This window comes from Eumetopias jubatus, unplaced genomic scaffold (assembly GCF_037043125.1).
Source record: "Eumetopias jubatus isolate StellerSeaLion01/CBP00866 unplaced genomic scaffold, mEumJub1_p1.0 scaffold_1, whole genome shotgun sequence".
Taxonomy (NCBI): domain Eukaryota; kingdom Metazoa; phylum Chordata; class Mammalia; order Carnivora; family Otariidae; genus Eumetopias; species Eumetopias jubatus.
Window position 1 is genome coordinate 173,569,305 of NW_028274807.1, and position 20,927 is coordinate 173,590,231.

The window sequence follows — 20,927 nt, forward strand, 5'->3', positions numbered from 1 at the left end:
TTCCTAGATGGGTGCACAGTAAATCACAACACGTGCTGTCCGAGTATACACACTGAACTCAACTGATCAAGGACAGGCAACAATAGGAAGTGTGGAGACCCATGCCAAAATAATTCCCTAACTCTGTGTGCTCCTCAATGAAGTGCAAACTCCTCAGATTGCCATGCAATACATTTTGAAGCCTGATTCCAAGAAAATTTCCAGCCTTCTCTCCCTCTGCTCATTCATCTCTATTTTCCTTTGGATATGTTTCATTCTTGCTGCTCCTTCCACTTAAATATTCCACCACCACCTTCTCCACCAGTCTCCCCCAAACACTGGATGATTTTGGATGGTTTATACATAAACATTGAGTATTTAGAGTATTTTAGGTATACTATCAGAAGCTGGGGGTACTCAAACACACATGTGCTCAAACACACCTTTCCTCATAGCCCCTTCAGCCTATTATGGGAAATGAACATTAATGAAACAATCATACTCATAAATATAAAATTTATAACTTTAAAAGAAAAAAGAAAAAAAGGAAGGAGGGAAGATTAAAGAAGGAAGAAAGTCCATAGTCTCAACACCCAGGGAAACCACTGCTGACATTTTGGTAAAATTCCTTCCAGGCTTTTTCCTATGCATATACATAAAACTACCTATATGTGTATGTGTGTTGAAGACTATAGAATGATATCTTATATACTGTTCAAAAATAAAATTTATAACTGTAATAAGATGAAAGGTCTCTATCCTTTAAACCACTGTAGAAATTGCATCCCTTTTTTTATGACACCTGTAGAACCCAAATTTAAATTTGGTTATGTTCATAATCTCAAATATGTCTTGTACAGAGGAACTGTGTGATGAATGTTTATTGGATTGAATTTATCAGAGATGTGATACAGGAAGTCGCATCTTGTGGAAGATATGAGTGAGGGCTGATTCCAAATAAACCAGTTAAGGGGTTAGTTTAATAGTTGCAAAGTCCATACAAGAGATAATAAGGATAGAAATGAGTACAGGGACAGAGGATTGACTACCAAAAAGAGGATTAATGTGAGAGACACCTGGAAAAAAACCTTTTTTTTATCAAGTGTTGCCTTTACGTTGGGGACCTTATTTCAGATACTTCCACATAAAAATTCAGTTCTCTTCTAAGCATGTCTTGAGGCATAACCAATACCATGACCACATGAATCAAACACTTAGTAGTAGTCCCTTTCCTAGAGGAAAGTTCTAGGTCTGAATTTGGAGAGCAGAATAAGCTCTATTTCCATAACTGCACATGCAAAATTAAAATGATATAGTACTACCAATAAGCAAGGGAACAGTTTCTATCTAGAGCAATGATGCTCATGTTGCTTTGATGTTGTTTTGCCTCCAAGGCAGGATTTCCATTATTATGGAGATGAACTGCCTCTAATTATTGCAATAACATAATTGTTCCCCAGGGCAGAATTCCTAACATCAGAGCTATATAGCTCTGCAGCAACTGTAAGAGATATCCTGAGTGCAGGTTTCTCATTAAAAGCACATATATAGACACTGTGCTTCCAGAAGAGAAACGGAATGCCTGAAGCAATAAACTCTCCTTTCCACACTAGGATTCGATCGGCCTTTTGGGCAAATACCTGCCATCACATTTGCTCTGCATCCCGGACTGCCAGAGTCTTCAGACCAGGCTTTCACACTTTATATACAGCATGGAGTTTTGTAGCCCTGTGCTGGGATTTGCCTCCATGTATTATATGAATTTCAACTCTTCCAAAGGCCTTTGGGAGAAGAGGCATATTAGGGCCATGATCTAATTTCACCTCAGAGGCAGACTTCAGTGTCTCTAGGCAAGAAACATGAATATGAATTTTATTCCTATTTGGGTTGAATATTCTCATGGAATGCTAGACTTGCTCTGATTAGACTGTGGGGATCAGGCAAACCTAAACATATATTACAGTCTGTGAAGAAATGCCTAAGAATATAGGTGTTTATACTGTCTTCAAAAGTGGTCCACAGTGGCCTGAAAGTGTTCTGTCCAAGGTGATGTCAAAGCTCCTAAACCCACTGGTCATCTCCGAGCTGTTATTTGGTTGGATATCTTGAAGGCACAAAATGCATGTTCCTTCTTGAACCTTTCTGTTCCCTTGGTTTCTGTTTGTTACATGCCCCTATTTGTTTTTCTCGCCTTTGGGTCTGCTTTCTTAATCCTTCCATCAGGCTCTGCTTCCACCATTCTGTGTATGTGGTTGCCTGATTCACAGATGCTCTTATTTGACAAAACTCTGTCTGGGTGAATTTACCAACTCCATGACTTCCTATCTACTGGCGATATCTAGGTCTCATTGTTCTCCTGAACTCAGACCTATATTTCAACTTCCTATTGGACGCATTTACTGAGCACTTACTCTATACTGGGCATTGTCCTAGATGTTACTATTATAGAAGGGAACAAAATATACTCAAAGGGCCCAAAGTCACCACAGGAAGAAGAGAGAGGCCCAAGAGGAGGTCAGAGTTATGTGATGTGGGAAGGCTCAACTTGATTCATCTTTGTTGGCTTTGAGGATGGAGGAAGGGTGCCATGAGCCGAGAGACATAGGTTGCCTCCGGAAAGCTGGAAATAGATTCCTATCTAGAGTCTCCAGAAGGAACACATGATTTTAGCCTAATGAGACCCATTTCAGGCTTTTGATCTCCAGGCCTGTAAGATACTGTATTGTTTAAGTCAAATGCAACAAAAATACACATGTGCAAGCATACACACACACACACACACACGTATGTGCGCACCTGCACAAATTTTTGTTCTTGTGGAATTTACATTCTGATTGGGTGGAGGGTGGGGAATTCATGAATATGTAGTATGTTAGATGGTGATAAGAACTATGGAGAATATAAAGCAGGTAAAGAGGATGGGAATTTGACAATTTTAGACAGGTTAGTGGGAAAAATCTTTGCTGAGTAGGTGATACTTAAATGGGAATTCCTATTTGAATGTGACACCTCCACTTGCAGGCACTTCAAATTCAACATGTTAATATTAATCTCTTTATTTTCTCCTCTCAAACTTGCTCTCTCTGTAGTCACTACTGTGGCAATTGGCACTACTGGGCACAGCTGCTCACGTTAGAATCCTAGGAGTCATTTTTACCCGCCCCCCTTTCTTTATACAATCTCTCTACTTACTACGTCATTAAGTTTTTTTAAATTTTACACTCTAAAAGCCCATTGGTCTTCCTTCCTTTACTCTCAAGAGACTGAAATCATCATTCTTTTCATTTCCATCCCAGACTATTGCCTGCAGTTGGTCTCTCTGCTTCTCCAATCTCTCTCCACTCTGATTCTTTTCCAAGTTGCAGGCAGAGCAATCCCTTCATAGTACTTGTACGATGGTGCACTCCTTGCAAAAAATCCTTCAGTTCTCTCCAGGGTCTTCTAGTTAAAGTCTAAACTCTGCAGACATAAAATTCAAGGCCTCCACAATCTACTGTTGGCCTACATTTTTTCAGTTTTCCTTCTCAGTATATCACCTTTATGACATATGCCCTAGGATTACTGAAAAACATATTGTTATTTTGCTACCGGGCCCCTGCACTAGTCTATGAGCATCTTGAGGGCTGGGTTTATGTCTCCTCTTTCTCTCTATCCCTAGCACCAAGCAGAGGGCCTAGCATATAGCAAGTATCTGATGCATTCTTCATTCATTGAACAAAATTGGAGTTGGCTAGTTTGCCAGATGAGTCAGGCCGCTGTTCTGAAACCATGCCTGTGACATGCAAGCTGTAAGTTTGAGATTCTTTCCAGCCACATTCAGTGGCATATCTATATTGGTGATTGTCAATTAGCTTGACATAATCTATTAGCCTAATGTCTAAAAGGGGGGAGAAAAAATCTCAAGCATGAGTAAGACTAAAAAGTCTTTATTTACACAATGTTAACTGGAGTAACATTTCACTCATTTCTTCAGCTTCAGTGAGAAGTAAAATTATTTCCTCTAAGTGAATTTTCCAGTTAACTAGACTTACTCTTTGAAGCACTAAGATAATTTTTAAAAATAACTTTTGGGAGTGAGTGGTCTTTCTATGATGTATTATATACACTTGCCTGTCTTACTAATCTAAGCTCACCGAAGATAATTTTTCCTGTTTAGAGACATGAATCATATAACAGTAATTATCATACTTTGCTACAGAGATAATATAAAGCTATTTGTTCCCTTTATTAATACCACTTTTAATTCTAGGTGGCATACTTTTAGAAAGACAAATAAATGATCAGGGTAGTGAGAGGATGTGAAAATAATGTCGTATGAACAATATCAGGGACATTGAGGCTTGGAAAAGAACTGAAAGAGGGCATGACCACAGGCTGCCAGTCTATATAAAGGGAAGGGTTGGGGGGGTGGAGAAAAATCAGATTTGTCAGCATAACTTCAGAAAGTGAAACAAAACACAATGACTGAAAGTTACAAGGATATAGGTTATGAAGAAAAAAAAATCTTCTAACAGTTAGGTCTCCAACATTAGATGTAGCCAGGGAAGGATAAGGGTCTAGCCATTGTTGGGAACTCCTGTCCTGGAATGGAAGGTGGGCTTGGGCTCCGGGACGACAGTAGGAATCCGGCATTGTTGTCTGTCAAGCATTCATTTACTCTTGTTCTGGTAGTAAGGCCTTAAATTTCTTTGGGGAAACCCTTCTCAGTCTATGTGGTTTGAAGTAGAGCTTCCCCATGTGCCCTCTGAGGATCGGTGACTTATGTTCTCCTACACAGGGCATCACAACATATTTGGTTCAGGGGAGAACACTGACCAATGCAGGCTTATTCAATTATTGGAAAATCTATGCTGGAATTGTTATGAGAAGCTAGAAAAGAAGGCAGCTTGGGCCTGCCAATAGCCATCCTAGCGCCAGGAAAGGAGAGCCCATCAGAAGATGGAGTCAACATAGAAGGCAGGGCTGGTGAGAGACAGAGTGCAACAGAGTCCTGATGCCACTGCGTGAGCTCCTGAGCCTTGCCACACCTTCAGTCAGTCCATCCCTGCCCTTCTCAAACATGCGAGCCAAAGTACTGAAGCCAGTCTTGAGTTAGGTTTCTGTCACTTAACACCAAAAGAGCCCATCCTAGTTGAAACATGGTTTTAGACTCCTTACAATTCTAGGATCCTAGGTTTTATCAATGGTTCTGCTACTTTTGTACTTTGATGTTTTGTTTCTAATAGATCAACTTCAATCTCATCTGCTCCAAATGTCTTCCATCTAGAAACTAAAAGTAAACAAAATTATCATTCTTATTCAGTTAGTACCCTTAATTGCTCACTTAATCCACATAATTTTGCTGCTTTGATGGTGACAATAGGTGTTTCCTGACAACTCAAGGACTTGGGCTTTGTGACAGGTCATACCTGTTTTAAATATCTGATATTGCCTACACTCTGGTAGCTGGAAATGTGCACAAGAGAAAAACAAATGTTTTATGTACACAATTTCAAAGCTATAAAAGTCAAAAATTAAATCTTTCATTTAGATGCTTTGTATAGAGAAGGCTACCTGAATATGCTTTAAATTTCTAAAGGCATGACAAACCAAAATAAGTATGTACAAACATATTTTTAAATAGTTTACATGTTAACATTAAACCAGTCTTTCTCAGTCTATATCCACCTGGATAACTACAATATCACCATATGATTAAATAAGATAAAAACTTGCTTCATATACTTTTATTGTAAATTGGTTTGTAGGCAGGTGTTTAGTTAAAAAAGAAATTAAAGATCATGTACTAAGTCATGTTTGGCAAAGTAGGTCAAAACATAGACTCTAGGAAGAACATTACTTAAAAGGGGTGTTTGATCATAAAGTTTTGTTTCATCAAAACACTGTTTATACCAGTATTAAGATATTAATAACTTTTTATTCAAAGGTTAAAGGTTTGCCCTTTGATTCTTAAGATTCCACATCTCAAAAAATAATTAGGGCTAATAAGTCAGTATATTAGAAACTATAACTCAGCACTGGGCACAAAGAGGTTTGCCTTTTGTGTTGGTCTAAAAATGTCAGTCTTTTCCTAAAATAGGAGTTCTAAAATTTTTCACTCATGAATTGTTTTGCTCACTTATCCACTTAATTGTCTTTCTCCTTTACTAGAAAAAAAAAAAGGAGAAAAATGGCAAAATTTCTTCTCTGCCAGTGAGAAAATATTAAAATCTTTCCTATTTTTCACACTTTTCAGAAATTATGATATGTACAACTGAGTTTATATCTTTCTCAGAAATTAAAATCCAGTGACTCACAGAGTAAACTTGGTCTATGGGTGTATGACCCATGTTGTAATAACATTAGAATTAAACAAAAAATGAGTTGCTGACATTTAAAAATTAAGAGAGTTCAAATAAAAGCCCAGATTTCTAGCTTCTCTTGAAGAATGAAAAGATAGGAGGCACCATATGGACATGGCAGCAATAATGCTAGAATTGAGTGGCAGGTGTCTCTCTTGGACGAGGTACACCATCATTCCCCTTTATATTACACCTGGCCAGCTTTGGGACTCATTTAAATTATCCAGATCAGTCTTAATACAATCTGAGTGAGGTAGAAAGAAGGAGCAGAGCTGCGAGAACACAGCACCCATGTGGAGAAGGAAGAGCTAATACTGATAGTTTGGGTCATGCCTGGTGACTCTGGTGGTGGACATGATAAATAGCAAGGCCAGGATAATGATGGGAGTTTTCTCAGTTTAAATACATCGTCAGTGCCATATAAACGCTGAAGCAATATGTGAACCCTATTAATCAAATCAGTAGGAGAAAGAATGAAAACTGGAGAGAGACAAGTTTTGTGGTAAGTCAAGTGGTAGAAACGATCAATGAAATTCACTTACTACATAGAGTTCTTGATATTGATATACCACTTTCCCGAAGGTAATTTAATCAGTCTGTAACAATGGTTAAGCTATAGCAGTGGTAAGCAGTCATTAATACTGTTCAAAATATTAGGTTATCTTTTTTCTTTTTTTTTCTTTTTTTCTAGACACATACTAAGATCATATTTCCTTGCTGGAGTGAACTTTTAAAGAGCCATGTGACTTGTTTTGGCCAGTGAAACATGAGTGAAAATGAAATGTTTCATTTCTGGGCAAAAGCTTTAAGTGGCATGTTTGGCCACTCTCTTTTGCTCCTGCAATCCTGATGTTCTGGATGGTGCTACTCTACCAGTCTTGGCTGTTGAGGGTAGCAAAGCCACCCAGAGACCCCTGAGGGCCATGCAGTGTGAATTACAAATAGACTTGTTTTAAATCACTGCAGGTTGTTCGTTACAGTAATGTTACTCCAACTTCATTCATTCATGGATTTTGACATGTCTATTACCTATATAATTTTAAAGTACTTTTTTGTTATATCATTGTTAAATTAAAAATTTACAGTGTACCATTAGTCTAAGCATTACATGTGGTACATACTAGTTATATTTCAATTGTGTTTTAATAAACAAAGTAAATACATAACTATTAAAAGTAATCTTACATACCACCTTCTGGGAAACACTGAGGTAAAATAGGAAATAAACCCTAAGGCTACAAAATAAGAACCTGTGGTCTCAAGCTCCAAGTATGGCTCCAAATTTGAACACCATTCCAATATTCCGTGAAATATACTGCTTCCTTAATATAACAGAAATCAGGAAGGGATATATATTATGAATTTAATATGTGTATAAATACACCATCTATAAACCGTATCAAGTTTGTTTACAAAAATCATTAATAAAGACAACATCATCAGTGCAAGGATCTAATTTACATATGCAAATCCAAAGGTGTACAGGTGTAAAGGGTAGATACGGATACATTTTTACAGGCTTCCACATTGTATCTTTGAGTACTTGACCTTTAGCATCAATTAAAATCATTATGTATACAGTTAGTAAATGCTGTGACATAGACTCGCGCATAATTACCATTTTCCAACAGATTGGGATGGGGGATATTTTATAGGGGTGACAGCCAGGAAAAGGTCTTATAGATACCTGCCATTTGGTGCAATTTGACCTAAAACCCCAAACAACCCACATATATATTTATACTGCATAAAAAGCATGCATTCTAAATGTAATTCACATATAAAAGGAAATAAACAAGTAAAGAGTTTATATGTCGGAAAGAAAAAAACTGTTGTTTCAAAAGGATGTCACTAAAATAATCAAAACTATGTTATATGCAGAATGAGTTTTGGAATTAGCACTACTTAGCCTCAAAAAAAAGGAGAAACTATTGAGACATAATAGCCAATGCCAAATATTTGAGAAGTTGTCATAGCAAAGACACACTGGATTTCTTTGTTTAAGCAAAAAGAAGTAGTGCAGAGAAAAGTGGGTGAATCGGCAAATAAATTTTAGGCTAAAATTAAGGAATTTTTCTAGCTGCTCACCTTTGAGCAGCTCTGACAGTCAACTGGATCATGCAATCTTTCTCTGCAGGGAGGGTTTTGGAGAATCTTAATAACAAGAAGGATTATAGAGACCAGCTAATTTACCACCCCCTTCTAAAACTTCAGGTCTTTGATTAACATGTAGTCCACCAACAGCAGATAGTAAATTCCTCCCTCTAGAACTATTAATAACAGACAAACAAATTATTATAGATTAATCAACTATTAAAAATATCTCAAGATAGTACCTTTCATTTTCTCTTAATATGTCCCTTCCTTTCTTCCAGATGTAGACAGGTTTAGGAGAAGCTTTTGGCTTACACTCAATGACAACTTCACCTCCCACTTTGACAAGAGTTACTCTTTTTAAGAGGGTTCTCGAAAAATCCGGACCCACAGCTGCAAGAGAATACAGAAAATAAAATAATTATTATGGAAGAAAAACCCCCCACTAGATCATGCTTTAGCCTCTTTCTTTCCACAGTGTATTTATTGTTGCCTTGGGCATCAAAGGGAAGAAATTAAATTTTTTCTAAAGTAAAAAGGGTAGCACTGTATGTTTTGATGTGTTTATTAAAAATTGAGGTATAATTTATATGTGGTAAAATGCACCAGTTTCAAGTGTACAGCTGATGAATTGGACATACCATACTATGAAGATCAAGGTATAGAACATTCCATCACTCTACTGAGGGACTATTAAAAATTATTTCACATTCAAATGAATAAAAATTTTAAAATTTCAGGGAAGCATAAGAAAAGACAAACAAGAAAATCCACAAGGCATTTTTCTGATTATGTAGGTTAAAGCATTTCCTCTTTGATAACAGTTTCTGTCTCTGCTCTGTCCCTTAGCACTCTGTGCATGTCTCCATGACAGAACATGCTGAAATGTCTATATCATCACCCTCTGAGCTTCTCCTTAAAAACAAGGGCTTTGTTCAGCTTTCTATTACTGTTGCCTAATGCAGTGCTTGGCTCATGCAGGATGAACTGGGGCTTGCTCTTAAAAAACTCAATTCCATGCTCACTATGAGTGTTCTAAAATTCATTTTATAACTCAGGCGGTTATATGAAAATAATGTTAAAGAATTATTGCTTTCCTGAAACAACAGATACATATATGTACCCTCTTGGAAGGAATTTAAAAGACGCCTTTCTAAAAAAAATCTTCATTTTCTTCTGAGTTAATTAAATTAATGTGATCTAGGATCTCTTTTGAGTAGGGATTCATCTCTTAGAATCTCAATTCCACTATATTTAAAATCCCTGACTCCCAGTTTGACCTAATAGAATTTAAGATTTTAGATCACGATGAATGTGAAATTCAAATACCACAAATTACTTAAAGGAGGACAGAAAGTGAGTGTGTATGTATGTGGGTAGGCAGAATGGGAGTCAATTTCTTAATTGTCACCAAACCAGGTACTGGGGATAAAAAAAAAAGAAAGAAAAATAAGCTTCAGTGAAAGCAGGTTTAATTTTTATTAAGTGCTTTTGTTGTGGAAATATTTTCAGTAATTGTTTAGAAAGAAATAAAAGTGGGAAGGTTACTTTTTAAAGGGGTGATGCAATGTATGACTGGAACTGGTTTTACTATGCGAATATGAAATTAAGTAGTTTAGTAGGCAATTGATATCTTGATCCGTGTGCCTTGGATTCGTGAGGGGAGTCTACAGTTCAGAGCATAATTCTATAATGATAAGTGCAATTAATAAGTAACATGCAAGTTGTTACAGATGTTTCTGCTGTAATGAAATAAATGTATTCCTAGTATGATCTGCAAAATCACGTAATAAAAATTATAGGATTATGAGAAAGATAGGGTCAGGACAGACCTACTCAATATTTATGTAACACCACACTAAAAAAACAAAACAAAACACCCGATCACCCCTTGAATAAATATATTAGCATGATTAAAAAGACAAGTGAAATTCCTAATAAATACTACAAAAAATACAGGACGTGTGCATGTGAAGACAGCTAGACTAAAGATAAGGACGAGTTGAGACTGCTAAACTCAAGCAAACAAGTAAAACAGGGAAGACTTTGAAACAAAATAAAATCTGCAGAAAGACTCAAGAGAACCATGCTATCAGTACTGTCATGTTACATGGTCAGACTAAGCCAAGAGGAAGAATGTAGGTGAGGGGAATGGTGGCAACATAGTTTTGCCTCAGATACTGTGGTGATCTGAGTTAGTGGGCTCTGTGATTGCTGCCATGTGTGAAATACATGAACAAAGCCAACATCTATGTTCTACTCGTGTTATTCCCCCATTGACCACTCCTATACATGTTAATGTGCAAAACAGAAAGGTTTCTGTAGCACAACAGACTCATTCTCATCTTAGGTAAACACCTGAAAATTGACACATTAATGTAAAAAAATCAAATTTCTATAAGTTTTTGAAAGAGTATTTTGTGAAAGAGTTACAAATCTGTATCATATAAAAATCCCTTCTTAAAACTGTATCTTTCTACACACACATTTTTATCACTTTAGGCAGACATTTTTCATCTGTTCAGGAGGAATTCGGCAATTGCATTTGAAATGAGTTTACATAAATCAAACTGTGCACAACACATGGGTGTATTTGTCAAAAAACTATATATTGCTTTTACGAGATTTGAAATAGCATGATATCAGCCACACAGAAGACAGAAAACATACCTTCCAGTTTCAGAAGCATTTTTACTATACTGTTTGTGTGCATATTATCTTGTGGATATCCTAGCAATAAGAGTGATTTTGAATATCTTTCACTAAAAAAATGGAATTATAAATTCAAATCTTTTCCCTTTCTTTATTTAATTTACTGAATTTACTTCTTTTGTTATTTAACCCTGCAAATCTATCAGCTTCCACATTAAGCTGCAGTGCTTTCTAGGACAAAATTTTCAAACCTTCATCAGTTTGTGAATACTTGACCCATTAATGGTTTTCTTAACATTCTGCCATTTTGTGACCATCTGTTGTACCTAAGATGCCCTTAAGTGTATGGAATGGAGTTTTTTCTGGTCTGTACCCTGTATTTAAGTGAAAGGAGCCTGTTAAATTTGACATTCACAGCGAAATTAGGTTTTAAAAGTTACTGGTAAGGTCCCCAGGAGAGCACTATTAGAACCCAACCTTTGCTGGCACTTAAAAATTTAGTACACATTGAGGGTGAAACTTCAGTAGGTTCTTAATAGCTCAGAAAAGGTAAAACCAATTGTCAAATTACCCACTTGAGTCTGAGAGTCGCTCAGATACTGGGGGTCCTCATTTGCTAAATCTAATGCACTTAGAAGATAATATTTCTTACATCAACTACTAGAGGGCACTGCTCTCTCAATGTTAGAATGAGTCATGTTATAAGACCTCTTCCATTTGGAAAATGCAACTTTTTATTACATATCAATGATCTTTAATCCATTAACATTACATGATCTATGAGAAGCATCCGGCTAAAAGAAGCTCTCTCTGTAATTCTCAACTGTTTGGTTTTACTGAATTAAATGACTCGTGGTCACATGTCAAGGGTATTTAAAGTGGCTAACAGAACCCTTGAAAACAAAAATTTTGTGACTTAGTGTCATTTCTCAAGAGAGAGAGCAAGGATGATAACTCCTTGACTAGATGTGCAGAGGGAGTCACATTTGGGAAATGCACGAGTGTGATTTTTATTATTGAAGAGGAAAGGATAATTCTGCATGCAGTTCGATTGCACTTGGTGAAACATCACTGGCAATATTGCCAGTGGATGGAGACTATTCAGTTTGGCCCTTTTAGAAGTTCAGAAGTCCAGATTATTTTATTTTATTTATTTATTTTTTTAATATTTTATTTATTTATTTGAGAGAGAGAGAATGAGAGATAGAGAGCACGAGAGGGAAGAGGGTCAGAGGGAGAAGCAGACTCCCTGCCGAGCAGGGAGCCCGATGTGGGACTCGATCCCAGGACTCCAGGATCATGACCTGAGCTGAAGGCAGTCGCTTAACCAACCGAGCCACCCAGGTGCCCCATTCCAGATTATTTTAAACTTTATCTATTATCTTTAACTATTAGCTCATCATTCTATAAAAATAAACCTAGGGTTAATGCGTTCATTCACATGTTTTCACCACTGCAGAGATAATGCTGGTATCTGAGTTTAAAACCCCAAGGTTCTTCTGGCTTGCTGGGTAGATAACTAGAAGGCTGGTTGCAGTGGGAATCTTCTTTCTAGGTCCATCATTTCAGAATGGTGGATGCAAAATCAGCCCTCTCTAACCAGGGATGATATTCACAACAAAACTCTGAAGTAAGATTTTTCTATTCTACTACCAGCACAATGTGTCCCTTCTAAGTTCCTCATACCTGTGCCCTGCTTGTTGTGGTTGAATTCATTGAATGCCCTGCTTACCCGGGTCTCGTTCTACCATGATAGTTCCCGCTCCTTTGGGAAGGTTATTGTAAAACAAAAGTAATCATATTTATAGTCACAAGGTTGTTTCGAAGAACAGATGAAATAATACATGTATTGTCTATTAAGTACTTAGCCCAATATTTGCTTCATACCTACTCCTCCTCTCTGCTATCTCTACCACCACCACCACCATTATGAGGGGAGTTTATGCTGAAATATAAGAGCACTTTTTAGAGCCAAATAAATTCATCTTGGTTTAAACAATTTTTTTTATTTTGAAAGAATTATAGATGTACGGTTACAAAGATAGAGAGGTCCTGTATATTTCACTTAGTTTCTCCCAGTGATTATACCCTCCCTGAGCATGATACAATATCAAAATAAGGAAAGTGATCATTGGTACAATGTGCGTCTTTAGTTCTATGATTTTATCACATATGCAGACTTGAATAACTACTGCTGAAATCAAGAACGGAAGTATTCCATCATCACAAAGATTTCTCTTTTGCAACCCTTTTAAAGCCACATCCAGCTCCCTCCTGCCAAATTCTCCCTAATGCCTAGAAACCACTAATCTATTCTCCATCTCTATAGTTTTGTCATTTGGGGAGAATATTTTATATACAGAATTGCATAGTATGTGACCTTTTGAGATTTTTTTTTTACTCAGCTTAATGCTCTTGAGATCCATCCGAGTTTTGCGTGTCAACAATTAGTTCTTTTTTTTTTTTTTTTTGCAGAGTAGTGGTATCTCATCCATTCAGATATAGACGAAAATAGTTCCTTAATGTTGGCATTTCAGGCACTATAGTAACTGACAAATACTTCTGAGCACAGGAACCATTTCAAGATCTCTTAACACTTTCTCTGCCAACAAGTACGATCAGGCTTAGCCTTTTTCTTTTTATAAAAGGTTTGAAAAGCCAAAAATTAATTGTGGAGACTTGGGTGGCAAATTTTTTTCTTATTCCAAGAAAAACATTTTAAAGCCATTTTAAAACATTATATCTTATCTAGTAATTAACATGTTGACTAACAATCATTCTTACATGTTTTAAGAGCTTCAGCAGCTAAACCCTTGTTAACCACCTTTGAGCTACCCTATTTAAGATAGTATGCATTTTTGAATATCTGTAATCACTTTGACCTCCTTATATCAGTTCAAATTAGTAAGATTTTATTACATTTGGCACAATGTCTTAAACCCTCATACAGATCCATGTCTTTGGTTAGACAAGTAGTGTATAGTATTTTAATGCCTTATATGATTGTAACTTTAAGAGATAGAAATGTTTGTTGAATGAACAAAAGAGAGTCATTAGAATGTGGTAGAGAGAATCCTAGAATTTCAGTGGTTAAGACATGGTAGCATTTGTTATTAGCGATCATTATATCATCAGTGCCTTGAAGGCAGAAGCTATGTATTATGGATCTGTATATCCCTTACCGAGCCCAGTGTTTGGCACAAAGTAGATGTTTAATCAGTATTTGTTGAATAAACATATGTTGTAGAAGAGAACTCAGAATTCATTTTAAAATAGGAAATTCTCTTCGCCTGGATGCCACATCCCTTTCTTCCCTCCAAGTGGGGTTGCAGATGGCTTCTTGGACTTCCTGGCCTGTATAACAGGATACTCCATTCTTTCTGGAGTTGGGCCTTAGTATAATGAAGTAGAATTACCCAAGAAAAATAATCTGGGCTGTTTATACTCTTAAACTACTCTGAAACCATCTGGTGTGATGGCAGATTAAGAAATGACTCTCAAAACAAAACACCAAAGAACTTAACTTTTAGTGCTTCCCAATTTCTATGGTGTAAATATTTCCATCATAGCCAATTTCAAGTTACCAACAAGAAGTCAATGAATACTGAGCTGAGAAGGATACAACACTCAGCTACTGTAAGTAGGAGGTAGCTCCAAGAAATAACTTCCTTTCCCCACTTCCCCCAAACACACTCTTAAGGGACAGTAACAGGTCAAGTAGGCCCTGGGAATTCAGCTTTCTCCAGTTTTGAGTCTTTTTATGAAGCAGTACCATGGTGTCCTCTTTCCTACCCAGGCACTCTCAAACAACCAACCCAGGGCTGGGAAGATAAGAATTTTGACACCCTTGCATTTCCTTTGATTGTTTTATTTTGTTCCCTAAGACTCTGTGAGTCAAGGTATCACAGTAGTCTTAAGAGCTTCAGTCATACATGCCCTGCCCTAGACATGCAGGCTCAAGATAAACCTTCAGTGTGGATAAGCAATGTTTATGTTATCCAGCAGTGACTGATTTCTTGCTTATCATGTTCCCTCCAAAACTCCTTACTGAAGGGGTTTTAGCATGGAAAGAGAACACAGATTTTGCCTCTGTGCTATGCTCACTTTCAACCACATTCAAAAGGCTTCATTAAAAGCAACCTACCTTATATGAGGTATAAAATTAATTCCTTCAGGAACCTAGAAGAACCACTGTCTGCTGATGTTGAAAAAAAAAAAGCTGGAATGTTGCTTGTGCCAATGTTTTATTTCTGGTAGAAATTGTCTCACATGATTGACAGAGCTTCTGTCAATACTGGGTTCAATAATGGAAACATGGATTAACTGTATGTACAGTGGTGATAAAGAGAGAACAGCCTAGTCATTATTCTGCTTTCCAACTCCCACTGGCTTTTGTAAGTTAGAAAGCTACTCTGCTCTGATAGCTTAAGATTGGGTACCAAAGGGATTTACAAAGCAGATTCCAGACCTGTGGCACCTAAAGTGAACTGATTGTAGGAATCACCTAGATGAGCTTATTAAGTGTATATATACATCCCACCAGGGGAGGGACCTGAGAATTTACAATTTTTTTAATTTTTGCCACTGAAAATGTGATCCCCAAGGCAGAAGCATTGGTGATCACCTGGGAACTTGTTAGAAATGCAGAATTTCAGGCTCTATCCAGGACTTGAAATCAGAATCTAAATTTAACAAGGTCCCTAAGTAATTTATGCATGCATAAAAGTTTGAAAATCACTGTTAAATCCTCTTGAACACTAATTCTAATATGTTCTGAACTACCAAAATAGAATCTATTTGTTGCTAGAAGGTGGTAGAAGGGAAAAATTACTTTATTTCATTTATTTATTTATTTATTTATTTATTTATTATTTTTTTAAAGATTTTATTTATTTATTTATTTGAGACAGAGAGAATGAGAGAGAGAGAGAGAGAGTACATGAGAGGGGGGAGGGTCAGAGGGAGAAGCAGATTCTCTGCTGAGCAGGGAGCCTGATGCGGGACTCGATCCAGGGACTCCAGGATCATGACCTGAGCCGAAGGCAGTCGCTTAACCAACTGCGCCACGATTCACTAATTCAGAAAGACTTGTGTAGATAATGGTAAAAGATAAAAAGTAACAAATGCATTTAGAATATGGCTAAAGTCAAATACCGAAGGGTAAGAAACAATCTTACTAGACTTGGTACAATAGAGTGAACTTTTGGAAGCCAAAGCAGACATGTCAATATGGTAGGCAGAAGGAAGAAGAAGAGTATAATTTCTCACTGGTGGGTAAAAGGAAACATGTAATTTTGCTAAAAGATTTAAACTTTCTTCCTGGTTCTACAATGTAAGAGAATTTATTGGATATCTATTTAGGTAAAGAACTGTGGACTTCTGGGGGTGCCTGGGTGGCTCAGTAGGTTAAGAGACCAACTCCTTTTTTTTTTTTTAAGATTTTTTAAATTTATTTGAGAGAGAGAGAGAGGGAGAGAGCCTGAGCGAGCGTACAAGTGGCAGAAGGGGCAGTGGGAAAGGGAGAGAGAGAAGCAGACTCCTTGCTGAGCAGGGAGCCTGATGCAGGACTCAATGTGGGACTCAATCCCAGAACCCTGGGATCATGACCTGAGCTGAAGGCAGATGCTTGACTGACTGAGCCACCCAGGTGTGCCTCAACCAGCTCTTGATTTCAGCTCAGGTCATGATCTCAGGCCTCACATCAGGCTCCACACTGTGTGGAGCCTGCATAAGATTCTCTCTCTCCCTCTGACCCTCCTCTCTGCCCCCTAAAAAAAAAACCCAAAAAACAAAGAACTGTGGACTTGTGAATGAATAATGCTTCACAGCAGTTTTACAGAAGACTGAGAGATTTTAGTATTAGGATAATATATGATATCACTGCTCAGTTATACCTTGGGCTGCATTCCTGAGTTAGATTTTAAATTCCAGCTCAGTGAAGACATTTTCTTGGGTGAACTCATAATAATGAATTGTCATAGTATTTACCCCTCAGATTTCAAAGTCTCCCTTCAGTTGGCTTTTTAAACTAAACTCTATGCCCAACATAGGGCCTGAACTTACAACCCTGAGATCAAGAGTCACATGTTCTACTGACTGAGACAGCTAGGTTCCCCTCCCTTCAGTTGGCTTTAAGCCACTAGAGTCATGCCAACTAACATCTTAGCCCAGTCTTCACATGGCAGTCTGTGAAGTCTCTCTGTATGTCTAATCCTACTCACCATCTTGGTGAAATGGGGCCTTCAGCCATGGGGGGGATGTCTGATGCCATGCCTGATATTTCTCTTCTCCAGGAGGACTTCAGATTCATAGGCTTGATCCAAATTAGAAGATTTGCTAGGTAGATTGTATTCAGCTTTAACACACACAGACACACTCACTGGGATAAATTTCCTGTTTTAGGATAGTGGTTCTCAAAAGTATGATCATAGACCAGCAGCATCAGCATTACCCAGGAACTTGTTTGAAATGCAGCTTCCCAGGCCCCACCCCAGCTACTATACCAGAAATTCTGGGGGTAGGACTCAGCAATCTGTGTTTGAACAAGTCCTTCAGGTGATTCTGGTGCATAGCAAAGTCTGAGAATACCTTTGAAAAAGTAATGGCCTTCTGATCTGATCAATTAGAGCAGTAGTTTCCAAACTGCTGTTCACTGGACTCACACTTGGGTCCCATGTCCAGAGATTGAATTAGTTGATATGGAGGATGGTAGAGCATCAGGATATTAAAAACCTCCCCAGATGATCGTCATCAGGAAAATTTGAGAATCACAGAAATGGGGTTTGCCGGTAATATGGAGGCCTACTAGATTTTGGCATGGATACTAGTTAACAACAACAAAACACTTCTGATACAGCTACAAATACTTCTAGGCTTTAAAAAAGCTTTCACATGGGACCTCTTAGTTTTGGCAGAAAGCTGAAAAATAGCATTTTACCAATAAAGAAAGGCTTAGTGATTTGTTAAAAATACCAGATTGTAATTTGAGATCCAAGCACACAGCTTTCCTGTTTCAGGTCAGTTTTAGTAAAGCTCCTGCCTAGATGACTACATTTGGGTAAGAAAGGCTCTTGTCTTCTCACTGGATGCTGATCACACTTAGCACGGTTGATTATTTTGTAATCTGGCTCAACGAGGCAGCTGAGAAATCAGACTCAGATGCAGATGAGCACTTGTGAAAACCCCTGTGAAATAACTTTTAGCTTAGCCTTAATGTTTTCCTCATTTGAGAGCCAATCATCTGGATAAATGCCAAATTAACCAAATAATTGCTCAAGCCTGCACCTCACTTTAATTGGACCATCAGCTCCTTAATGGTATTTGAGCGTCCTTCCAGGGTCAGATGTCCTCTACCACACAGGCCAGGGGAATCCTCACAATTTGGAGCATCAGACAGAAACTCCTCAGGGCAGAAACTATTTCTGTTCCATTATACAGTCCTGGTAAAGTCAGGTCATAGTCAAAAGACCTACTTGCTCTTCAAGATAGTTCATCCCATTTCAAAATCAAAGATACTGTAGTAAACTAGTCACACTCCCCATTATGATCCAGGTAAATTGGACAAAATAACAAAGTACCTTGCTTGGTCTGGTACAATTACTTGTCCTCTGTAGAGAATGCTGTTGGCACCCTCACAAAGATTTTTTTCTGGCCCTACCTGCTCTGAGTGTTGGCTGCTTACTGCCTCCAGCTGCCCCCTTCCCTGGGAAATTGGGAGGTTTTGCATCACCACCCCAACCCCTATTGCCACTGCCACTACCACCTAAGGGGCAGCCCAATGATGGACTGATAAACAGAGACTATAGAAAAGGCTATGCTCCTTGCTTCAGGTGGGAACAACCCTGGGATGCAGTTTATGATCCAGATATTCCTCTCTAGGATGAGATATAGGCTAGACCATGACCTTGGTCCACTCCCCACCCACCCCTTCCCTATCTTGCTTTCTTTTACAGGCTTTTCCCTAGAGAACACTCCTGTAGTGGCTCAGAGGTACCTCAATCCCTGCTTCTGGTTTTGGGACCTTAGTTGTGCTCTGTCCTTACCCCATGATTACATATACAGCATAAGCATTCTAACTGGAGCATCACAGAAAACCTCAAGGTTGGTGATTCAACCAGCAGTCCCCATCATCAATATGATCATCTAAGTGGACACCAATACTAAACATGAGTAGAAAGGTTGCAGTAGAAAATTTAAATATTTACCAACAAGATACTTAACTTAGTTTTTTTAAAAGTTAGGTTTTTTAGAGGATCCAAGTTCCCCACGATTATCAGACTTTATTCACCCTAAATCCAACACATCTTCATGAGTGGGAAAGAAGGATGGAATGATGGTATCACCCAGGGAATTGTACAGCACCCTAGGGATGTCCATAGGAGTACATCACACACTCAACCTCTTCCACAACATAGGTTAATACAGGAGAAAAAGTATGGGAACAGATGCCTTGAGGAACACTAAGCTATCAGTGGTGATAGGTCAGTCACAAACAAGGACATTTCTATTTGATATACTCAAAACCAGGCCTAGTCTAATAGACTGACCTCAAGGTAAAAGTCTATGTTATTCTCCCATCCAGTGAGTAAATCACCCATCACCCATGTTAATTATTTAGCAGTTTCAATCCATTAAATATAGATATGTTACATACACATTAAATACTCAGAACACATAAAACAAGACCAAGGGAAAAGCCTCTTAAATATGTGCTTCCTAACCATCTTTTATTCATGACTCTTGGGTTATTACCTAGCATGAAAGGGAATCTCCTCTCTAGCACTGGGGGATCCTGGTAGTTGATCAATAGTTGGAAGCAACATTATTTTTTCCTTCCTGATAATAAAGTATATTGTTTTCATTGTGTTTCTTTATTCAATTCAAATTCACCATGATTCTAAGAAAGGTAAAAACAAATCAATTATTTGACCCCAAAGAGTCAAACTATTACTATTCTTCAAGAAACAAAGTGACTTGCAGAATACAATCATAGCTTACCCAAGTGAACCAATATTAATTTATGTGTATTTTTAAATAGTGAAATGTCTTCTCCGTCATTCACTTAAAATGAACTCCAGGGATTTACTCGTTCAACACTTAACTGTCCTTCAATTCACTTAGAGTATATTAATATGATTTTTTTGGAAGTAAAATGGGACATTAAAGGAGGAATTTCTAAGCCTGTTATTTAAGATTCTCTAAAATTGGTTCTCGATTAATTTTTTCCAATCTATTTTAAACTTTGCCCATATACTTTATATATTTCAATTAAAAATTTTAAAACATTCAGGATTCTCTATGTGCAAGAAACTGTCCAAATGTTTTATGACTTTGAGCCTTTGTTAGGCCATTTCACTCTGATCTGGAATATTTCTGGTCCTTTTTTCTGTCTGTCCAAATATAAATCACTGTTCAAGGCTCAGCTGACCAGCCCAGTCCATTAGCCAAACTCTCTTTCCTGAATTCCTGGAAGCCTTACTATTTTTACCACTGTTTGTCCTGTATCATTTACTGACATGTCATATTGTTCTCATATTCAACATGTTTGAAATCAGAATGGTTAAATAATTTCTCAGGCATTTTCCTCTTATCTTCATTGCTCTGGCTTGCTGACCTCAGGGCACTTAAGAAAGGACTCAGATCAAGAATTCATTTGGAATTAGTTCCAGTTGGAAATGATTTGAAATAAAACTCCGTAAAAGATGGAGCAATGATTCTCAACTCACAGGTCTTGAACCCCAGGTAGGGGGAGGGGACAGGGTCTGGAAAAGCGTCCCTTTCTCGGAAGGGTGGGAGGAGTTGTTTTATGCTGTTACATTTTATCAGCAAGTAAGGGTACATACACACATCTACACACATCTC

The 20,927-nt window shown here is 37.7% G+C and overlaps 1 protein-coding gene across 1 annotated transcript in view; it reads right to left on the reverse strand.

Annotated features, from left to right (window-relative positions):
- The window catches only part of CNTN4 (contactin 4), a 305,070-nt gene that overhangs the window by 116,875 nt on the left and 167,268 nt on the right, over window positions 1–20,927 (reverse strand). The window contains exon 10 of the mRNA XM_088023249.1: window positions 8,657–8,807. Within this exon, the coding sequence (XP_087879375.1) occupies window positions 8,657–8,807 (151 nt within the window). The remainder of the gene's footprint in view (window positions 1–8,656; window positions 8,808–20,927) is intronic.